Source organism: Caenorhabditis elegans, chromosome IV (genome assembly GCF_000002985.6).
Source record: "Caenorhabditis elegans chromosome IV".
NCBI classification, from domain to species: Eukaryota; Metazoa; Nematoda; class Chromadorea; order Rhabditida; family Rhabditidae; genus Caenorhabditis; species Caenorhabditis elegans.
The window spans coordinates 7,881,977-7,903,304 of NC_003282.8; the positions used below are offsets into that span (position 1 = coordinate 7,881,977).

General features: G+C 33.0%; 3 protein-coding genes and 3 non-coding genes across 8 annotated transcripts; 1 reads left to right on the forward strand and 5 right to left on the reverse strand.

Annotated features, from left to right (window-relative positions):
• Window positions 1-49: 49 nt before the first annotated feature.
• Window positions 50-18,281, forward strand: atic-1. Of its 3 annotated transcripts, NM_001380345.3 has the most exons (19): window positions 50-112; window positions 383-630; window positions 1,861-1,972; window positions 3,470-3,561; window positions 4,850-4,900; window positions 9,623-9,719; window positions 10,689-10,754; window positions 11,012-11,137; window positions 11,710-11,823; window positions 12,002-12,052; window positions 12,304-12,385; window positions 12,431-12,524; window positions 12,568-12,696; window positions 12,799-12,891; window positions 13,092-13,165; window positions 16,770-16,881; window positions 17,014-17,070; window positions 17,258-17,353; window positions 18,020-18,281. In NM_001380345.3, exons 7-19 carry the CDS (start codon window positions 10,742-10,744, stop codon window positions 18,137-18,139), a joined length of 1,161 nt encoding a protein of 386 aa, NP_001367679.1. In that variant the 5' UTR covers window positions 50-112; window positions 383-630; window positions 1,861-1,972; window positions 3,470-3,561; window positions 4,850-4,900; window positions 9,623-9,719; window positions 10,689-10,741; the 3' UTR covers window positions 18,140-18,281. The 3 variants fall into 3 exon arrangements, with proteins under 3 accessions (NP_001367679.1, NP_741452.2, NP_001023101.2); NM_171912.8 differs by lacking the exon at window positions 12,002-12,052 and having other exon boundaries at window positions 52-112; window positions 18,020-18,274; NM_001027930.5 differs by lacking the exons at window positions 50-112; window positions 383-630; window positions 1,861-1,972; ... (1 more) ...; window positions 4,850-4,900; window positions 12,002-12,052 and adding an exon at window positions 9,341-9,514 and having other exon boundaries at window positions 18,020-18,269.
• On the reverse strand, window positions 3,512-3,594 carry C55F2.3. The gene has a single exon (NR_001504.1). It is a non-coding gene; the product is annotated as a small nucleolar RNA C55F2.3 (small nucleolar RNA).
• On the reverse strand, window positions 12,533-12,553 carry 21ur-10093. Its single transcript, NR_056254.1, has one exon.
• Window positions 13,653-15,567, reverse strand: ilys-4 (lysozyme). Its single transcript, NM_001392338.1, has 5 exons — window positions 15,385-15,567; window positions 14,939-15,049; window positions 14,402-14,532; window positions 14,221-14,316; window positions 13,653-13,921 (listed from the first exon to the last, which is right to left on the reverse strand). The coding sequence occupies exons 2-5, from the start codon at window positions 15,009-15,011 to the stop codon at window positions 13,742-13,744; spliced, it is 480 nt and encodes a 159-aa protein (NP_001379820.1). The 5' UTR covers window positions 15,012-15,049; window positions 15,385-15,567; the 3' UTR covers window positions 13,653-13,741.
• Window positions 14,722-14,742, reverse strand: 21ur-14878. The gene has a single exon (NR_131577.1).
• On the reverse strand, window positions 18,227-20,295 carry arp-11 (Actin-related protein 10; the record flags this gene model as incomplete). Its single annotated transcript, NM_068913.6, has 5 exons — window positions 18,227-18,716; window positions 19,301-19,479; window positions 19,529-19,693; window positions 19,854-20,064; window positions 20,108-20,295. 5 exons carry the CDS (start codon window positions 20,293-20,295, stop codon window positions 18,305-18,307), a joined length of 1,155 nt encoding a protein of 384 aa, NP_501314.2. The 3' UTR covers window positions 18,227-18,304.
• Window positions 20,296-21,328: the final 1,033 nt, after the last annotated feature.

A 21,328-nucleotide genomic window follows, 5' to 3' on the forward strand; every position in this document is an offset into this window, starting at 1 on the left:
CGTCTCGAATAAAAAATATTAAACAAAATGTTAGAAATTGAATTTTACAAGACTATCGACTTGATACAATACATCGACGAATTGTGTGAAATGACCGACGGAAAATCACTTGGTAAGTAATTTCATTTTGAATTTTTTTAAATTAATTTTTCAAGCAATCCCGGAATAAATATAATTCATTTCTATTCTTTAAAATTATTTATTGAACTAGACATTCCACCAGGTCGAGGCGTTACGGGGGCACCTCTTCCCCGCCTCTAACCTCACCCACCTCGCTCCTTGATTTGGAAAACCCTTTTTTGTGTATTTAACAAATGAAAACTACTACAATAATGAACTAAAATAAACTGCAAGTATAAAGCTAAACATTTTTAATTTTCAGCCATTATATCGGTCTCTGACAAGACAGGACTTATTCCTCTTGCTCATGGACTTGTATCTGCTGGCTTAACACTTATTGCGTCCGGTGGAACAGCGAAAGCGATCAGAGATCAAGGAATTGATGTTCATGATGTGGCAGATGTAACAAAGTTTCCTGAGATGCTTGGTGGAAGAGTTAAAACTCTGCATCCTGCCGTTCATGGAGGAATCTTGGCAAGAGATACGGAAAGTGATCGAAAGGATCTAGAGGTGAGATAGCTTATTTTCTTTTTTTTTTGAATTTTTTTTATTTGTAAACTAACTTGTTTGTTGTCGAACCGTTTTCAACTGAAACTTGCAAATTATATTAAGTGGAAATAAATAAATTTGCAACATTTGTGCAAAACAATTCTGACAAAAGATCGGATTTTGTAGAACTTCCGGGAATCTCACAAAATGAACTTTGTACTGGCTTGAAAGATTTCACCATTACTTAGTTTAATCGAATTCATGATTGAATAGAATGAAGTGAAGAAAAAAAACCAAAAAAAGAAGGGCTAACGGGTGACAAAAAGTTGGTCCTTTCGTCAGATGAAGAAGGCTTATCTCGTGAAAATAAAGAGTTGAGAAGGAGACAAAAAGAAGATTAGAAGACAATTTTTCGTCCTCTTTTTCTTCATTTTGTCGTCACGACTTCATTCAAATTTCAATTCTTATTTCGAATTATATAATTTTTTTTTAAATAAACATTATATCTCGCTTTTGTTTAAAAAAAAAGTTAGTCTAATCTGAAACTTTGACAATTGTTTGTTAATTTTTTGAAGTTGGATTACAATTTTTTGGAAAACGGGTTAGAGAGTTTTTTCGGATTTTTTTGAATCAATTTTTTGTTACTTGCGCATTTCGCAACCTATGTCTTGCCTCTTGTTGGGATTAAAGTGCCAGCCCTGATGGCTAGAACACTTTGAGACAAAGTTGAGATATGTCACCTTTAAAATTAAATTATTAATTAGAAACCGAAAAAAAATTTCATAAAGTTAGCGTTCAGTTGAACGGAGAACGGCAAAATATTAGTCAAAAAACTTTGTTTGCCGGAAAATTGTATTACAGTCATATTGCATTTCAGGATAAACATTGAATCTCTGAGATAATCAAAAAATAATACTCCAGGAACATTATATTATTTGAAATTCTATTGTGTATTTTTAGAAATATTTTATCAATTCAGAGTGAAAATAAGATTTTTGTGAGATAATCTGTAAACCTTCAACTTTCGTCATCAACCATAGAGTAAAATTAAACTTGGAACATCCATAAAAATTGGCGTAAAAATCAACGAACACAACTGATTGGGGTGTTGTTATGATGCACCGAGAGCAAGCCTACGTGTCAGTTTCTACCGCCCGTGTCTATTCAATTACCTTCTCTTTCTATTTTCAATTGAATTTGTTTCATCTTCTTTTCCTTCCTTGTATTTTTTGGTTATTTTCTTTCTTCCAGAAACACAACATTTCATTCGTCTCAGTGGTGGTTTGCAACTTGTATCCATTCAAAAAAACTGTTCAATCCAAGGATTGCTCTGTAGAAGAAGCTGTTGAGAACATTGACATTGGTTCGTTTATTTCTTTCTTTTTTTGAGTTTATTCATCCGGAAAATTGACTTTGTTTTATGTTGCCATCTTTCTTTTTCCCCTTGTTCCTTTTGATTTCAATTTATGCACTTGACTTATTTTGCTCCTTTCGTGACTTCTAACCCTAAACCAAACATCAACATTTTTTCACAGGAACAGCTTAAATTGAAATCAGAAAATCATTTTAGCAGAACTTCATAACCAAAACATACGGCCTAGATTAAAAAGTTGAATTTTTTCAAATTTAAAGTGTTCATCCTGTTTTTAAATAAGTTACCAAATATTATAGTTCATTGGAATAGCATATAATTTTAAGGGGTGTAATTCTACTTCAAGCTAATAATTCAATCAAGTTAAAACGGATGTTCGTCAATGAAATAGACCATTCTTGCATTTTCAAAGACTTACAATGTTCAATTGAAAATAATTTAAACATTATCAAAATATATTTTTTGTATAAAAAATAATATTTCGGTCGCCTTCCATTATTATGATAGGGGGAAAATTGTCACTTTTGGATGAAAATAAAAATTCAAGATTTTTGATAAGTTTTACTATGTTATGTAATTCGTCATTTTAGCATTAGTGAATGATTTAATAATTGGCAATATTATCACATACAATACTATGATCAAGTAGTTTTATTTGAGCTAATTGAAATATCAATTTCGTGAAATTGGGCACGTTCAGGTTCTGAAAAATCGTTCTCTACTTATCACTGTGAAAACATGTATGTATTGTTCTTCTCCCTTCCTAAATCCTTTCTGACACCAAAACAATTATATTTTCTTCTTGTTCGTCTTTTTTAGTTCCTCAAAATATAAATTCAATTAACACGGAAGCTGGAGAATTCACAAAAAAAGACAATACAACCAACAAAAAACTGAGAAAATAATAATTCGTTTACACTTTCATTCTATACTTCCTCTCAATAAGTTCATATAATCTGTGATCATCTTCAGAAAATTCTTTCAGAAACATTTAAAGGAGCAAATCTTACGAATGCATCATTTCGTAAAGCTTGAGCTCTAGTTTTTGGTATCATTGAAATTTCCATATTATAACTTCTAATCGAATGGTTTTTTTAATATTAAAAAAAGGATAAGGTTATAGACATTTTATGATCTTAGCACAAAGTACAAAAAAGTGGAAATATTCGTTCAATTGTACCCATTGTATTTGTTTTTCCAACCGTTTCCTACATTTTTATCCCATTAAAAGGGCTTTTGTTTCATGAATCTTTCACCTTTTTTCCTGTTTTTCCGGGTATGTAAAACCCGCCCAGATTTTTTCTAGAATCTATATCACAATATAAACTCATATTCTTAAAATGTTGTTGTGTCCGGTTTTATTATTAATTGTACAGTAGGACATCAGAGAGTAAATCTATAAACCTTCAATTGTCCCCGTGGGTCCATTTTCATTGTAGCTATAAAAGAGAATGAAACGTTCGATTTCAACTACATTCTCAATTTCAGGAGGAGTCACGCTTCTTCGAGCAGCTGCCAAGAATCACGAACGTGTCAGTGTGATCTGTGATCCTGCTGACTACGATCATATCATTTCGGAGGTTAGTTTTAGATGGTTAATAAATCATCACAACCGATGAAAGCTTCAATAAGGCCAGTAAATAAATATGTGGGAAATAATACTAAGCTACTAAATTACAATGATTAAACATTGTTATCAGATATTTATATGATTTTTTTTCTACAGTTCACTTGCCAGTTTTTTAATTTTATTGAACATATTTTGAGCCAAAAATTTACTTGTTTAGAGATTATTCGGAACCAGATAACAATTTCGGATGTTTCCAAAAAGTTTCATGATTTTGAGAACAACTGGAAAACCTTGGATGTGGTGAAAAACGTTCAGATTTCACTTCTCGCTCCAAACTTTACGAATTTTAAAACAAAAACTATGTTCATTTATTGCAATAAGCCAAAGTCATGCAATCTGGTTTTTGAAAAGAAAAAAATTTAATTGCAACGCCGAAAAAATAGTACCTGCTCGTCCAGTATTAGTAAAAGCGAATGCTGGACGTCCTATTAATTCCGGTTTGACATCCCTAACTAAACAAATTTCAGAACTATTTTTTTCAAGTTAATTGTGATTTTCTGTCACTACATTTTTTAAATGCACATTACGTAGGCTCTAAAATGAGCACAGACATTTCCTTGTTCATCGATTCGTTCTTCAAACGATGTTAAAGCTTCTTGATCACAGCAATCCACAAATAAAAACAAGGATCCTTCATATAACTTATCACCACGCTTTTCTTGTATTCTCTTTTTAACCCGAAAAGCCAAAAAAAGGGAGATGAAGCTAAAAGAATGAATGAAATATTTTGACACGCTCCGCAAGTTCCTTGAGGGAGCCATTTGTCGTCGAAGACCCTTACCAACCCACTTTTTGGTTAAAAAAAGAAAGAAATATCTCAAGAGAACACCAACTCTTTATAAATGATCCAAAACTGGGTGGACGGCGACGTCATAAGTTTTTTCGTGTTAAAGCCTTTTTTTCTATTTTCCTATTTTTGTTACTTTACCACGTTTTTCTGTTCCTGTTTTTAAAAAGTGGAAATTGCTCTCTTGAGAGTTTTGCAGTGGTTCCAGTTCTAGAAACTCATGATTTTCTTGTCTTTTAAACATTCCACGAAAAATTTTTGAGGTTTTCTAAGAAGTCGGTCGAATAATCAATTCCAATCTTTTTTTTTAATATTAAATTAAAAATAATTTATAAACAGATCTCAAAAATATTCTTAGATCACTCAGATATTTTCACAGGTGTTTCTAAAATTGCCATACAACCTATATATCTAAACAATCAGCGTCAACGTCTAAAATTAAATTTTACAGTTAAAATCCGGAGGAACTACCCGCGAACGTCGCCAACTTCTAGCCTTAAAGGTGAGTCAATTCAATTTTTGGTAAACCAAAGTTTCAGATGAATGTCACCCAAATCTTTTTCTCAGTCTTTTTCTCTCAATGAGACCTTAGTCTCATTCTATCTGTCCTAATTTTTCAAAATGATGAGTGAAAATGGGACACAACCCAAAAGCGGTAATAAACTTTGTGCAGAAAGATTTTATGGAGCCCCACGATGGCCAAGAGAAACTAGTTGACGCGCATTCATTCTTTTTTTTCAGCTTTTACATTTTTTTATTTTGAGACATTGTTTAAATTTACATTTGATTTTCTTTAAATCTTCGACTCGATGATTATCATATTTACTAAGTTTTTAAGTTTCTATTTCTCGAGAAATCCATATAAAAATGAGAATAGAGAAAAATTCTACTGGTTATTGTGTTCTACACTAATTTATCATTCTGTTTTCAAAGGTTATATTTGTTGAAGTTTACAGCAATATTCGTTAATCAACAAACACTGGCGAAGAGACCTCACAAAAGGCCTTATAAAAAAATTTTCCAGAAAGTGATAACTTTAATAAGAAGTTTGACAAGCGTCGCCCAAGTCTTGCTCAAGTTTCACCTTGGGTTTTTTTTGAATTTGAATTTGTGAAGTTCAAACTTGGAATTTAAAATTATATGTCAATCTCTTGAACTACTTTTACTTAAAAAATAAAATCTCTGATTAAGAAGTTGGCATACCTTTCAAGTAAGACTTTTCTGAATCAAATATGATCCAACTTTTACTAGTCTTTCATACAAACTTTATCAATGAAATGATTTTAAAACATGGATGTTGGATCATATTTTGGTATGGTATGTGCAACGCCTTGCTCAAGTTTTGCCAACTAAGTAACCAATTTTCAAAACATTGGTGGTAATTACCGTAAGTAAACCGCTCCAAAAATGTGCCTTTAAAAAAGTTCTCAAGTTGATAGAGCCTGAAAACTACCAACAAAAAGAAATTTCTACTTAATCATTAACTGCATTCTGATCAAAGCTGTTCAACACACTGCTAACGTCATTACTTCTCCCACATTCTACACAATTTCATCAATTATTCCAAAAAGTTCACCACGCCTCTCACAGGAGCTTACCTAACCTTTTTCTAGTCACAATCCGAGCGGTTCCTAGCATTCTTTGTTGTTTTTCTTTTTTTTTTCTATTTTCCAAATATTTCGAGTTCCTTGAATCTGAGGAGATGTGCGTTGGCGGAGGTTCTGAAGTTTTTTTTTTTTTTAAGTAAATAAAAGAATATTAAATCTTTGAACTACTCGATGCTCTCGTCTGAAGATCTACCATCTTGAAACAAAATTTTTAGAGAAGAAATCCTTTTTTCCCTTTTTTTGTCACTTCAAACTTACAAAGTAACAAAAATACATTGAGAAGAAAAACTTTGAAAAATGGCAAAAAGTGGGCGGAACTGCAAGGGGTTTATCAATCTCTCACCGTTTTTTGAGATCTTCAGGGAGACGTAATTCTTCAGACTTCTTGTGTATTTTGCCACATCAACTTGAAATTTGAAAAAATCGGATTATTTAGAGTTTTTTCCGGGTTTAGACAGCGCTAAGGACTCATATCTGAATAACTATTCGGAAGTTCGAATACAGATATTTAGAAGAAGTTGACCTCTAGAGTTTGATCCAACTATACATTCTGTGTTGCTCTCAGAATGTCCTTCTCGTTTGAAATTCGTTCGAAAAAGTTTTAATTCGACAGAAGTTGTCACAGATGTCAAATAAAGACCAAAGAAGGCGTCGAAAAGTATTGGCACATTTTCTTCCGATTAATTTCAAGTGCTCTGAAGAAAGTGCTCATTGGCTCTTCACTTCTCAATTTCTAAACTTTCCCCCCACTTTTCCATCAATTTCCGGTTTTGTTCGTCAGAGAACTGATCCTTTTCCGAGCGGTCTCTTGCCAACAAAAGAAGACGTCGATTCAATTTGCCACCATCCCTAACCTGACTCCTCCCTCGACCATCTGTCTTCGTTTTGTTTTATCTCTCTCTCTCTCTCTCCTTTTCTGAAAAAAAATGAAAATAACAAAAACTCTTCGTGACACCATTATCGTCTCAAATCCAATCCATTTCAGTCGAATCTTTGTTCATTGCTCACCAGACTGAAACTCCGATTCTTTTCATGTTTTCTATTTTTCTAGGAACTTGTAGATGTGTTTTGCAGGAATGTTCTTTGCAAATTATCAGTTTGTGAAAAAAATTTGACTGAAAATTTTCGAAAAATCGGGAAACTTTTGGCAAGCTTTATGTTCATTTTTAGGTCCTTTTGGACTTTTAAAAGAGTATTTATTCAAAATCCCTTCATTGATAAGAGCCCAAGTAACCGCATGCTTGTTTTACAGTTAAAAAAACAAAAGTAATCAGAGAACTCATTTTGCATCATAATCAACACTTATTACTTTTAAAGCCCAGAAATCATAAGTTCTCTTGAACTTATTTTTTCCACTGTGTGTTCTTCTGCTCATTTAGGTCACCATTCTTCTCTTCAATGTTTCAGTGTTGCTCTAATCCCCCTCATTCTCATCAACTTCTCTTTTGTCCTTGCTCCGACCGACCCGACTGAATTTCAACGTTTTTCGGTCCGAGAAAAGGGTCCCGCACTCTTCTTTCTATCGGTCATAAACTTTCGAAAAACGGAAGGATCCTGTGAGTAGAAGCGGAGGTTTGTGTTGCTTCAATTGAAGACATAGTTTCACTTTTGCAAACTATTCCGTTTTATTTCTCTATGCCTTTTGGGACACACACAATTTTGAAGAAAAAACGAAGAAAAAAGCAATTTGGGCAATCAGGTACACAAAGTTCTTGTGTCCGTCTTGTCAGAGCCTTCTCCTGGGAATGAGTTTCACAAACTGAATCTAATTGTTCGTCGAGAAAAAAATCGCGAAACACTATGTTAGAAAAGACTGTCACGTGGTTGATCAAATTGTGAAAATGATTTTTATGTTTTGATCTGATCAAATTTATTGCTGTTTCAGTTACCGTATTTCTTCTATTAGTAACTACGCTTCTATTAGTTCTATTAGTTCTGCAGCTCTCTAATAGTTTTGCATCTAAATGGGTGTCTGAAAATTAGTATTGCATGCCTTAATAATATATTTTTGGCTTGATTTTATTGTTTCAAAATCTAAAAGGGAATGCTATTAAAAAAATGACTTTTTCAAACAACAAAGCAAAAAATCACCTTACACAAAATTATGAAAACCCAAGTCGTAGATCTCTCTCTCTATTTTTTTTTTTTAATTTTATTAAATACTTACTGAAATACTCACAATGTTGGCCATCTTCAGTAAAAACTAGTATAGTCAAATTTCAACTATAGTAATATAGATTATACGGTTTATTAGTTTTAACACTAATCGAGGCTTCTGAAGCTGAGAAATATACGTTACCAGCTACCCAATTGACCTATGCAGAAATGATCTATTTCCAAATAATATGTTCTCTCTTTCTCTTCACACAACACCTCACTTTTCTAAATTCCCACAATTCGGTTTCTTCCGGCTATCAAGTTGCTCTTTGTGCTACTTTCCTCTGGGTGCAAACTCATTTGTCGTCGCTTTTTTAAAGCCAAAAGATGACCAATCTATATAAATGAATATTTATGTATTTTGTCCTCGCATTATGCATTCTTTTTCTTTGTGTTCAATGCCGACATTTTAGAGGAGACAAGAAAAAAGAAAATAAATAAAAGTTATGGAAAAAGTCAAAGGTTTCCTATTCGCTTCAGTGAAGAAAACGGATATCCGATTGGTGCGAGACGATTTTCAAGAAACCTTTTTAAATGAATTCGTCCGTGTCACAATTTCGTTCAATTTTTCCCAATTTTTGTTCACGGATCAATCAGTTTCAATTTTTTCAAGTCCCGGAAGCATTCCAATATTTTCTTAAATTCCGGCAGCTTGAGTGAAATTAGATACGTTTCCTAACCATTCAAATTATTGTTATGTGTTTTTCTGACCCCTATAGAAACATTTTTATTGGTTTTATGCTTTTCGCTGAGTCTTAAAAAAAGTAAATTTTCGTGATCGTATTTTCTCTATGGGGCTTGTAGCCTCGAATAGTCTTGCTCCACTTTGACAGTTGACAATTACTACTGTAGAAATGAAAATTATTCCACTAACTCGTTTCCAGGTCAGTCTCACTTTTTTGATGAATTCTTAGTTTTTTTGTTCAAAATCACTTAGACACTTTTAATGTGCTAATGAATTTATGGAAAAGTGTATTCAAACGGCAATCCATGTGCATTTAAAAATTGGTTTTGTCTCTAATACCCTAATAATGTACTATGTATTCGTCTTTTTTACATGTTGAAAATTGGACTTACATAGGAGACTAAAGGAAATAATCAAATTTTCATCAAATTCTACCATTCCGTGATTATTTGTCCTCTATTCTTTATTCACTCATCAACAATTGAATATCCTCAGCCATTCCGTGACATTTGTCTCTAAAATATCCACAAAAATGTCTCGGATATCATCAATGGCTTACAAATGGAAACAACCACCACCTCCTATAAATGATGACTCACGACACCGTTCACAGAGCAATTCACGTCTTTTTGATAGAATATACGGGCAAATGCACAGAGGAAATAAGGTTTGGGTGACATCTGATTGGGTCAAAAAAAAAGAGAAAGAAAGAAAAACAAACACTTCTTTGAAAAGAAGTTTCTAAAATATTTCAAACGTCTTTTTTATTTTGCAGGCTTTCGAACACACGACGTCGTACGACGAATCAATCAGCGGATTCATGCGCCGTCGGTTCGCTGGAAACGGCGAACGGGCGCTGCCTCTTAGATACGGTAGGTTACTGTAATTTGCAATTCATTTTAGATGTTTTAAAATATATTATTCATCAAGTTGATTGTTCTAATTAGACTAATAGTAAGATGAGATACATATAGTCGAAAGCCCTTTAAAAATATTCAGAATGAGTAAAAATCCAAAACACCAAAACACTCTTATGTTATAATTCTTATAATTTTTTTATAATTTTTAATAATTTTTATAATTTTTATTTTTTAATTTTCATGTTTATAATTTTTGTGAAATTTCGAGAATTTTTTCATGTTCCAATCCAACAATTCTTCTCAAAAAGCATGAGATGACTATAGCTGTCAAAATAAGTCAATTCCTTTATCAATAAGTTCTCTCATTTTTGATGAGTGAACCATTTGACAGGCATTTGTCACACTAAAAAACGGATGGGGTGTCAAGGAGCAGAAATATTTGAAGAAAGAGGGCGAGCCCCTAGAGAATTTCGTTCCTCTCCATACTTCACTAGAGCCCTATTGTCTTATGTGTAAATCTACAAACATGTTCTTTTTTGTTTCTAATAGCTCCTACTTGATGATTGAAGATCTTTGGTCCCCAAAATAAATGTGCTTAAATCATGAGCGCATCAATTCAAAAGAGCAAATTTTTTTTTTCGAGTACACTTCAAATTTTACAAGTCTTTCGAGATGCTTCATGTTCACTCCCAATGTTTTTTTTTCTATTATAGAAATAATTAATGAAATTATCTATCTATGAAACTATCTAGATAATAACTTCTTGTTTTTTACAAGTTTTTGAACCAAAAACTGGTTTCATTTCTTCGTAGAAATCTTCAAAATTGTTCCAACAAACTCTTTGGGCACTACATTGTTCTCTAGACTTCCGAGAAAATCTACGTTGTTTAATAATTGTTCCAGGTGTATTTGAGTTTAAGAACTTTTTGATCGTTTTATAAATGTTTCTTGGCAATTTTCAATTTATTTTACTATTTTCAGGCACAAATCCGCATCAAAAGGATGATGCTGAATTGTACATAGTAGAGGACGAAATGCCAATCAAAGGTTTGTTCTTTGTTTCCTTGTTCATCTTTAAAAGAAGTCTAGAAGTATGTAGTCATCAAAAATGTATGTGATGATGTGGTCTCATCGGCCACTCATATCATTTCGTGTTCTTCTATTCTTTTGAGCTTTTCTTCCTTTCTTATTGTTTCCAATTCAATATCAATAATAATAATATCTGTGCATGTCTAATGAGAGGTATATAATAGAATTTGGGTTTTCCATATTCTAGTTCTAAACTAGAAATATGCCGGTTGCAGTGCTCAATGGTTCACCGGGATACATCAACATATTGGATGGTTTGAATGGATGGCAATTGGTCAAGGAACTCAGTGATGCTACAAAAATGCCAGCAGCTGCTTCTTTTAAGCATGTTTCACCGGCAGGTAAGCGGTTTAATTTATTTTTTTATTAATTTGGAATTTGAAACAGTCCAATTTTTTAAAAAGTACTATAATTCGGCTGCTTATTGGCATGCAGTTCTGAACTTTGTATCATTCAGAAAGTTAAATTTTTAGGCCAACCTTTCCACCATTAGTAAACCCCTACGCACAAAGTCTGATTTTTAAGGGGTTCTCAAACGGGAAAAAAATTAAACTTTTCGGTGCTCAAACATCTTTTAAAAAACTGGAAAATCAATTACTCAAAAAACAAAAAAATTAAAAGTTTCGTTGCGTGTTTGAAATACAGTAACATCGATTCCATGTCAAATAAACTAAGCCGGGAAATTTTCTGAAATTTTTTTTAGTTGAAAACCCCACAGTGTTGCTACGGACCAATTGAAAATTAATCATGCCGCTACCACTATGTTTGATTATGAGACGGCCGTGGTCTGTGGAAATTGTGATATATTTTTATTTTTGTAGAAAATTCTAATCTTGTCCGTAGTTAAGTATGCATCAAATTTTGATAAAGCATCCAAATCTACGGGTTAATAGGTTACAATAACTGATTTCAGGAGCTGCTGTTGGTCTTCCTTTAAACGAAACTGAAGCTGCTTGCTGTATGGTTTCTGATCTTCCGATCGATACAAAAAAACCTTCATTAGCTGCAGCATATGCTCGTGCAAGAGGTAATTATATTTAATGAAAGATTGCACATCACAGAGTGATTTTCTATCCTTTCACTTACAGTTTTCCTGGTTTATTTTTAATTTTTTTTGCACAAAGTCCCTTCATAATTATGTTCTGTTTGAAAACTAACCACTTTTCTATTCCTATCCTTGCACATTTTTCTTTCCATCTGTTCAGAACAGGATTGGATGATTGCTGATCGACTTCAAAGAATTGCACCCTCTATCGGTATGAGAGCAAAAGCCTCACTTATTAAATATGCACTGCTTTTGTTTCTGTGTTATTCTCATAGTTTTATGTATTGTTATTCGGAGGAAAGAAGGAGATCATGTCGCCGACTCCTTGATTATATGTTAGGCTTTTTCGTTTAATTTGGAGCAAATTGTATCTCAATGTTGAGATAAGGGCTTTAAAAATATTTGCTCAATACAAATGTTTACACTGATTTCATTAAAATATCTATAGTTTTGTACTTTTAGGTGCAGACAGAATGTCATCTTTTGGTGATTTCATTGCCCTCTCCGAAAAATGTGATGAACTTACGGCTAAAATTATTAACAGGTAAAAAATGTAAGTCTTCGATTTTAAAGATGAAAACGTTTACAGAGAAGTATCTGATGGAGTTGTTGCTCCGGACTTTGATCCGGCTGCATTGTCTCTTCTTGCAAAGAAGAAGAATGGTAATTACTGTGTTCTCAAGGTATGTATGTTCATTTATTCATTCTGCCATTAAATATGTTTAGATTAACCCAAATTATCTACCATCTGAAACTGAAGAACGAACCGTATTCGGGTTGAGACTTCGACAGAAACGGAACAATGCAGTTATTAACGCGGAAACTTTTAACAATGTCGTCGGAAGTGCTAATGAAGTAAGTGATATCAGAAGTTTACAAATATTCAAGAAACATTTTATGCTTTCATTTTTGCAAAACTTTCATAAATACAATTGCATTAAAAAAAGTTTATTTCAGTTGAACAAGCAAGCAATTGATGATCTTATTGTTGCCACAATTGCTTTGAAATATGCACAATCAAACAGTGTTTGCTTTGCTCATCGAGGACAGGTAATATAATTCCTATTTTAATCAGACACCTGGATATTCATTTTTCGTCTTTCGAAAATTATTTTGAACATTAAAGACACATGTCCGTGCAGAAACGTACATCACCTGAGAACAAAAGCCTTTCTTTTCGCCTCCATACACCTTCATAATAATTGCGCATTTCCGTTCAGCTATTTTTGAATCAACATTATTTTGTTTAGGTCATTGGAATGGGAGCAGGTCAACAATCTCGAATCCATTGTACGAGACTTGCTGGAGACAAAGCAATGAATTGGTAAGTTGAGAAGGAAACTTTTTATGAATAACCATTGGTCACTGAAGGAATCCTCTTTTTTCTTTTCAATTTAAGTCTAACATTTTAGAAGATCTTAATTATAATACTGAAAATTAAAATTCTTAAAGTATATGAGGATTGTAAATAAGCTAATCGTAAAATATTTATGAGCCTCAAACGAAAAAATTGTAACGTTCTATTTATTCTATCCAAAAGTTCATGGTGTTTGAAAAACTCAACTTCGAGAAAAATTGTAAATTATTAATTGGAATATTCAAACAAAAAAAAAGATAAACAAAAAATGAGTACTTATAGAACTCAAATTAGAAACTAGAAAAATAAAAAAGGAAAAAATGCTCACTTTGTGTGGTTGTTTTTAACGAATTCCTCCCAGATTTGAAATTTCAACATCAATTTTAAAAATTAACAATTGAATCATCAATTATAATCAATTCAATTTAGTTCAGTAGCTCGAAAATCTCCGTATAGTAAAATAATTATTTATTAGAGAGCAATGTGGCACAGAAAATGCTCTTCCCAATATAAATATGCGACTGAAGTATTAAAAAATGTTCATCAGAAATGTCTTGTAAAAATAGGTTTGTTACATTCGGGACCACACGAATCTCGAACTCTTTTCCAATATCCAATTGTTCCCCGATCTCTACATCCATTCGCACCACCATCATGAATACGTGCAATTGTCTCGCATTCTGATTTTCCATAGCATTTCACTCGGAATTTGGTGGCCAGAGTCTGGAAAGAACTCGTTTTTTCTTCTCCTTATAAATTTTTGTCTTTTGTGAACTGAAGCTCTATTGTTTTCCAAGTGTGTAATGACGTCACAGACGCTTTGGTCACCTTCTTTTTTTTAAAGAAATATTTGAAATTCATTTTTGTATAGTTGATCAAGAAACTGGAGGCATAAATTCAATATTTATCAATGATTTTTATCACCTATCAGCATCAGCTAGGTGCGTTTCTATTTGTTTGGAAATATTATTTTCTGGGCAGACTATGTACATGTTTGATCTACGATCTTCGAGAAAACTTACACGGATACATGAAGCAGAACATTGATAATCTTGAGCACAGTTCATCCAGGCTTCGTTTTCCGTATCTTCGTCTTTTTTTCCCGGTTGGTAGCATTGCTGAAAATGACTTTTTGTGGCAAAAGTTCAAAACGGAGTTGAATTTTTAATGATTTTTGGAAGACTTTAATTGATAAATTCTAACCTGGAATTGATAAATATTGAGCCTAAAATAGCCACAACCAATTCGATCAAATTGATCAACTGAGCATCCAAGTGGTACACATCCAGAATCTTGATCACACATTGCAAGCAGACATGGATGATCGTCTTCCACTAAAAAATTAAGATAGTTTTACAAAACAAAATGCAGGAAAATAATTAGTTGGAATGGGAGTAGATTCCTTCTAGTTGAAATGTTTAAAGATATATTCAAAAGGTTCCTTAATTTCGCCAATCGTCACAAAAGTCACAATCTATAATTTATCGGCCTGTTTGTAATTTTCTATAAGTTTTCAACCAACGTTTTAAAAAAATTCAGTCTCATTGTTTTTAATAAAAAATTTTTTAATAAAATCCTTTAGTGAAACAAATACAGCAAAATGCCATAATTGTCGTTTTTGTAGAATAACCCCATTCCAGCTACCTACATATGTTAATTTTGATAACCTACATATCAATTAAAAGGCAAATAATAGAATTTTTATTAAATCTTCACAGCTCAAAATTAAATGAATTTTACCTTTATCAAACATAAGCAATTGATGCGTTACGCTGACCAGTAGCGAGATAACTGTAACTGTAACAATCAGCATTTTGGGAGTTTTTTCATTCACGGCGGCTTCATCTGTGACTGTAATTTTAAAATATGAAATTTCTAATTTATTTATTATATATATTTTGGATAGGGAAGGAGCAAAATTTTTAATATGTTTTTCAGTGCAATTTATGTTCTTTCAAATCTGATAATGAGAATGTCTGCTGTAAGATCATGATATTCGTTTCCAGTGTAGACATCTGAAAATCTGAATCTGAATGACAATAAAATTTCAGATATTCGCACAAGAACGAATAATATTCATTTTCAGCTGATATTCTCACCTTTCAAATAACAGAAAATGTACTCCAAAAACTTATTGAACTTTTTCGTAGCCTAAAAATTTCGTAGCTTAAAAATCTTTCACTTACCGTTTCAAATGAAAACTTCAAAAAATGTGAATAAGGAATGACAACTGTGTCTAGGGTCCTTCCCTTTATGTGTCCGTTTAAGCAAACGTCTCGTTTTGGTGGCCGGTTGCAGTACGCCACGCCCACTTTATTTGACCAGTCGATCGTCGTCGGCGATGACGTTTGTTGCTCCAATACTGAAGCCTAAAAGAGGTTTTAGTGGAGAAACGAGACAAAAAGAGTGAAGAGACGATTTGATTAATGAGCGGATTTGTGATGGACACTACCCAAAAATGGGTACAGCTGACACGTCACTTTCGAGACAAAATTGGGTTCAAAACGTACTGATGCGCGACATTTTATATTTGGGATCAAATTTGGAGAATACTTGGAATTGAATGTAACGGATAAAGGAAAGAATTAGATTAATGCAAACTCACATAATTACATAAACAAGGAAATTGACTTTTGAGTATGAAAATTACGAACGAATATTTAGAAATAAGAACTTTCAATTCTTAGAAGTTGTAACCAGATTTGTCAGATTGATTCTGTTAAACTTATCAAAAAGTATGGTACTTCAACATATCAAAGTATAAAAATCAAAGTTTTCTATTCGCAGTTCTAAAACTCTGGCTGGCTGGCATATGTGCTCAGTCTTCCAACAATCCTCAGTTCTCAATTTGACAAAAATTTCAAAATCTTCTATTTTTAACTGACAGAATATATATTCATCTCAATCATATCCAACCGAACTTACGTCATTTGTTACGTCACGCTCAGAAAATCCCAAAAAAAGAATGAAAGTTGCATTGAGAGACTCTCGAATTTGATTTTCCTAAACAAGTTTTAGGTTTCTTTTTCTGACTAACAATGTTCAAAAAATGTTCAATGAAACAATTTAAATTTAAAAAAAAACGATCATGAATATTTTTATGCCACAGGATAACTGTAACCTAGAATCAGCACCAGACGAGACCTTCTGAGAAAAAAGAACATACTTCCTAACTTTTGTTGCCTATATCTCGGTTGTCTTTGGGTTTATGAAAACAATTGACAACAAAAAGAATAATCTTCTATTATTTTTTCTATAGTTTTGGGGAAAAACTTTAATTGCTATCTTCAACATGAACCTAGGAGTAATTGGGTGCAGAACTAACAAAGAACATAAAAAAAGGAAATTTAAATATTAAAACTGTAGCTTTTATACAAAATTCAAAGTATACATTTCAACAAAAAAAGGTGTCTCGATTGCAATGTTTAAAATGACTCCACCTACACTGTCTCTCTCTTCCGGACATATCTATAATACTGATAACCGTGTAACATTGACCGATCGATTCGTCATTTCTAGAAGAAATCAAAAAACGTTATGATTATCAAGCACATGTTTTTATTCAATTCAGGTGGCTACGACAACATCCAACAGTACTCTCACTTCCATGGAAGAATGCAATTAAACGATCAGAGAAATCAAATGCTATTGATGTTTTATGCAGTGGAGTTCTTGGTTCAGAGGTTTGTAATTTTAAGTTCAATAGACCTTTGTCGTACTTTTCTCTTGTGACAAATTTGTAATCTTTAATCGTTTGGCTATTTTTAAAGATTTCAAGTCTTCAAAATAAACAAAAAATTTACTCATTTTTGCAGATTGCCATCGACCAATGGCAGCAATATTTCAATGAGCCAGTGGAGCCACTTGCTGAGGTACGTGTGTGCCCGTTGGGCATTTTAAGCCTCGTGTATGGACCCAAAAGTGTATAATCTGACAGATGATGACGTAGGGAAATGAGACGAAAAGGATTAGTTTTTTTGGTAGAAAATAAGATTTTTTTTGAGTTTCTTTTTTTTTCGGTTTGAAGATTTGTGGGGAACTTTGATGAATAATTTTCAGGATGATCGCAAACAATGGCTGAGCCAGCAAACAGGAGTTGTGATGAGTTCAGATGCATTCCTTCCATTCCGTGATAATGTTGATTGTGCTAAACAGGTAAAAACGTTTTTCATTGTTGGTCAATGCTCGAAGTATTCTAATATGTTGAAATACTACAGCGTTAAAGCGAAAAATTTTTTTTAATTGATATTAGAGTGGAAACGCGCTCCATGGCTATTTTAAAGTGATCCGCCCCCAATACATGGGTCTCGTTAGATGATTTAAGCCGTAACTTCAAGCGTTTTCAACTAGTTTTGCCGATTTCGCCAATTTCCTAGCATTTTTAGAGTTTTTTTTTCTATTTTCCGCTGTTTTTAATGATTTTTTCGTCCAAGTCGAAAATGCTTGAAAATTGGCGAAATCGGTGAAAATAATTTGAAGCGTTTGAAATGACGGATTTGTAGCCGAATACCTCACGAGACCAATTTTTTATTTTGTATTTCGTGATTTTTACATTTGGGCATAGTAATTGGTTCGAAAGCGGCTAAATAAATAAATAAATAATTTTAAAATTTTCTAGTAGTATTCAGTTTGTGATTTCTGAACCACAGTGTATACAGTTCCTAATTAGATTAGAAGTAACAAACTAAATTAGACACACTGAATGTTCAAGTGAGCTTTGTTAAATTGAATAATACAAGTGTGACGCCAAGAAAAAAAAAATTCAAAAACTTTCCTGTTTTCAAGAGTTGTAGGGATACTGATTGTGTATAATTTTTGCAGTTCGGAGTGTCTTATGTTGCTCATCCAGGAGGCTCAGTTCGTGATGATGACATCAAAGAAGCTTGTGATGAACATGGAATAACTCTTATTCATACTGGACTTCGTCTCTTCCACCATTAGATTTTTTAAGCAAACGGCAGCAATAAAGTTTACACATTTTTCCTAACTTTTATCCAACTTCCCCTTAATGTACAGTTTTGGCCCTTTTTTTCTAAGTTTTTCATACATTTATGCGAATAAATAATAAAATTATAAAGCACCAGTTACATTTAAAAAAACAAATTTCTAACGGGATTTTACAATGATATCAGTCCAATCAGCAGCTAATTTTCCATTTTTCCACTCTTCCAAGGTTAAACTTTTGCGTTCAATTGTCTCTCGAAGTGATCCCAATAGACTTGCACCGAGCCAGGAAACGAAAAGTGGCGTGTTTTTGATTTCCGAAAATTGATAGAATTTTACAATTACGGCAATTTTGGAATTGTTTTTCTCGTCGATAACTTGAATTTCTTGTTCCAAACGTTTCATGAGACCAGGAATTGTAGAGACTCCACCAGTTAAAAGTATATTTGGGAATAGCTTTTTCCGGAGATCAATCGGGCATTTTGATACCAGCTTGTGAAGAAGTTTCGGAAGGGAAAGATCGAATGATGTAGGATTGAGATTCTCATTGAAGAAGATTTCAGTACTTGTTTCGCTGAAATAATAAGTACTAAAGGTAATACGCGGCTTCTCTTACAATCGAAGTTCAGAATTTAATTTTTTCTGTTTTTTTTTTTGAATAATATAGGGAGCATAATAAAAATTGTTTGGATTACTGTAGGTGGCAGATTTCATGATATCATAGAAGGAGTTTTTAAAAAAATTTACTTTTTAACTACGAGAAATAAGTAATTTTAGAAACTTCTCTGTTGCTAATATGACGAAATATAATAGGAAAACTTTTCAAAAAATGTTGGATTTTGTTTATTCAGTCAAAAAGCGAAGCAACGCAAAAAGCGAAGCAAGCGAAGCGTAGCTTTTTTGGATGTCGTCGATCAAAAGTAATTTTTCCAATTTTTGTTCTAAAATATTTATATTAAAACAGTCAGGAGGGAGGCTCTAAATTGCGACATTGCTTTAGTTTTCACGAAAAAATGGTACGAACATAATTTATGTCGCTTTTTGTCTGTGAATAAACATTTTTTAAACAAAAAATTGCAGTTTTCCATGATATTTGATAACGTTTGCCAACACATTCAATTTTTAAACTTCTGGTAAGAAAAAACTTTTAAAACTTACAATACAACTGGAGGAACTACAAATATTTTTCCATTATTCGGAAATAGTCTTTCTTTGCAAAGTGTCTCAATATCCGGTTTTTCTCCTTCTTCTGACGCTTCCCATTTTGTCCAATTTTCGGCCCGTTCCTTATCCAGACAAATGAGTGATAAACTAAGCGTTTCGATAAGTTTACACGCCTAAAACATATCTTCAGTTATTGAGTTTTTTCAAGTTTTAGATATTTACATCAATATCTTGCCAATCGTTTTCTGTAATTGCTCGTCTCTCTCCATTTAATTCTGCAATTTGACCATATTTCTCCATTTGCTCCCGAACTCTTCGTTCAAGTTGTCGGCCACAAATCGAGCGAGCTGATTCGAACTCATTCAGCATTGTCACACCTTCGATAATCTGAAAAAAATACAATTTGCAATAAATCATAAATAGAAATTTGAATTTCTAAAAAAAATTTAACTGTTTAAAATTGTAGATGGTAAAAAATTACTCTTTTGTTGATTTTTTTCTAGAAATATTTTCTTATGCTCTTCAAAAATTAAAAATAAGAACTAACTGGAACTGCGATACATTCTGAATGTCCAATATCGACAACGAGAGCATTTTGAGTATTGAATGGAAATGTGGCACAAACATGAGATGGCATGAACATTAGAGATTTGCAACGAATCTTTTCGACAACAATTTTGGTGATGGTATTGCGGAGGGATTCTGACATGAAAATGCTTTCCACAAATATCACTGGACGGTCAGTGGGAGCCAAAACTCTAAAATCCAAGCTTTAAGTTAATCGAGGCCAGAGAGGCTCACTTTAAAAATACAATCCTCAAGAATTTATAGAGAATTTCTTCGTAGTACTCGGTGGACTTTGTAGCAGTCTTCCGATTGTTTAGAGCTAATAATTCATCAGAAGTTATCAATTTTCCTTCATCATCGACGTATTCTGTTCGGATAATATGTCGAGGTGTTATTTCTCCGGCACATCCAATTCTAAACATAGTAAAATTATGAAATTTAAGAACAGTGGAACTCAAACTTCGTTAACTTGCTTCCAATCTCAACCACAACTGCACTTTTTCCATTATCGATTGAACTGATAGCTTGAGATAAAGTTGTCGATGAAAGCGAGATTGATTGATTTGAAACTCCCGACGAACTCCGTCGAGCCGCCTTCAGCGACTCCAACGTTGATTGAGCAGTTGATGCCAGTTTGAACACTACAATATTGATTTTAAGATGATTTAATCTTAAAAAGAAAGGAGTAATTACGAATGTGGCACAATAAATAATGATTGATTCGTCTAATTAAAGTAAAATCTTGATAAAACATTAAAACAAAAAAGTCGTTCTCAATTGAGCGCTTACCGTATACGTGTGCAAACACCATGTATCTTCTATTGCGTACCGCGCGCAGTATATTACGCGCAAAGTTTTTGCGACTCTGAGTGACGTCACCAGACATTTTCTTATCGCTTTCTCGTTTACCGCCAGTTTAAATAATTATTTTATCACTTTTTATAAGTTTTTATCATTTCGCGTAATTACAGTAATCTTTTTATTAAAGGATTTGTTGCTTGATAGTGAACTAAAATAGGTTAACTTTGATTTTTAATGAGAGAGACATCATCGATTGCAGGTTTAGATTAGTTGTATCCATTTCTCTGACTCGAAATCTCTTTTTGCGTACTAATTTTTCAAAATAACCATCGATCTTCATCCAGATTTGAGGAAAATTCCTGTTTATTATTTTCAATATCTGGAAGGCTAAATAGAAAAAATGTTTGACTCGTTTAGGAATCCTAAATTTTGGAGATATAAAATTTGCGTCTTTCAATATTCAACTATTTGGGATATGATTTCCTTTTTTGCAATTATGGATTCTTACTAGAAAAACTACCAGACTCTGGCAAACATTCTCCTCCGCCTTGTTTGCTTTTTTCGTTGCTGGTCATCTTCAACAAACAGTGTACTTAAGCTCAGCATCACCACCGTGTTTTTTCATGGTGAAAACAACCCAGTTAAAATGGCTGA

What these genes read in the sequence shown, in the direction of transcription:
- ilys-4 (NM_001392338.1), bottom strand. Translation starts at nt 15,011, where the DNA reads ATGCTGATTGTTACAGTTACAGTTATCTCGCTACTGGTCAGCGTAACG. An exon ending in ATTGCTTATGTTTGATAAAG is followed by an intron (nt 14,533 to 14,938) that starts GTAAAATTCATT and finishes TTAATTTTTTAG; the next exon opens with TGGAAGACGATCATCCATGT. An exon ending in TCAATATTTATCAATTCCAG is followed by an intron (nt 14,317 to 14,401) that starts GTTAGAATTTAT and finishes AGTCATTTTCAG; the next exon opens with CAATGCTACCAACCGGGAAA.
- atic-1 (NM_171912.8), top strand. Translation starts at nt 91, where the DNA reads ATGACCGACGGAAAATCACTTG. An exon ending in GGACGAAATGCCAATCAAAG is followed by an intron (nt 10,755 to 11,011) that starts GTTTGTTCTTTG and finishes TGCCGGTTGCAG; the next exon opens with TGCTCAATGGTTCACCGGGA. An exon ending in ACGGCTAAAATTATTAACAG is followed by an intron (nt 12,386 to 12,430) that starts GTAAAAAATGTA and finishes AAACGTTTACAG; the next exon opens with AGAAGTATCTGATGGAGTTG.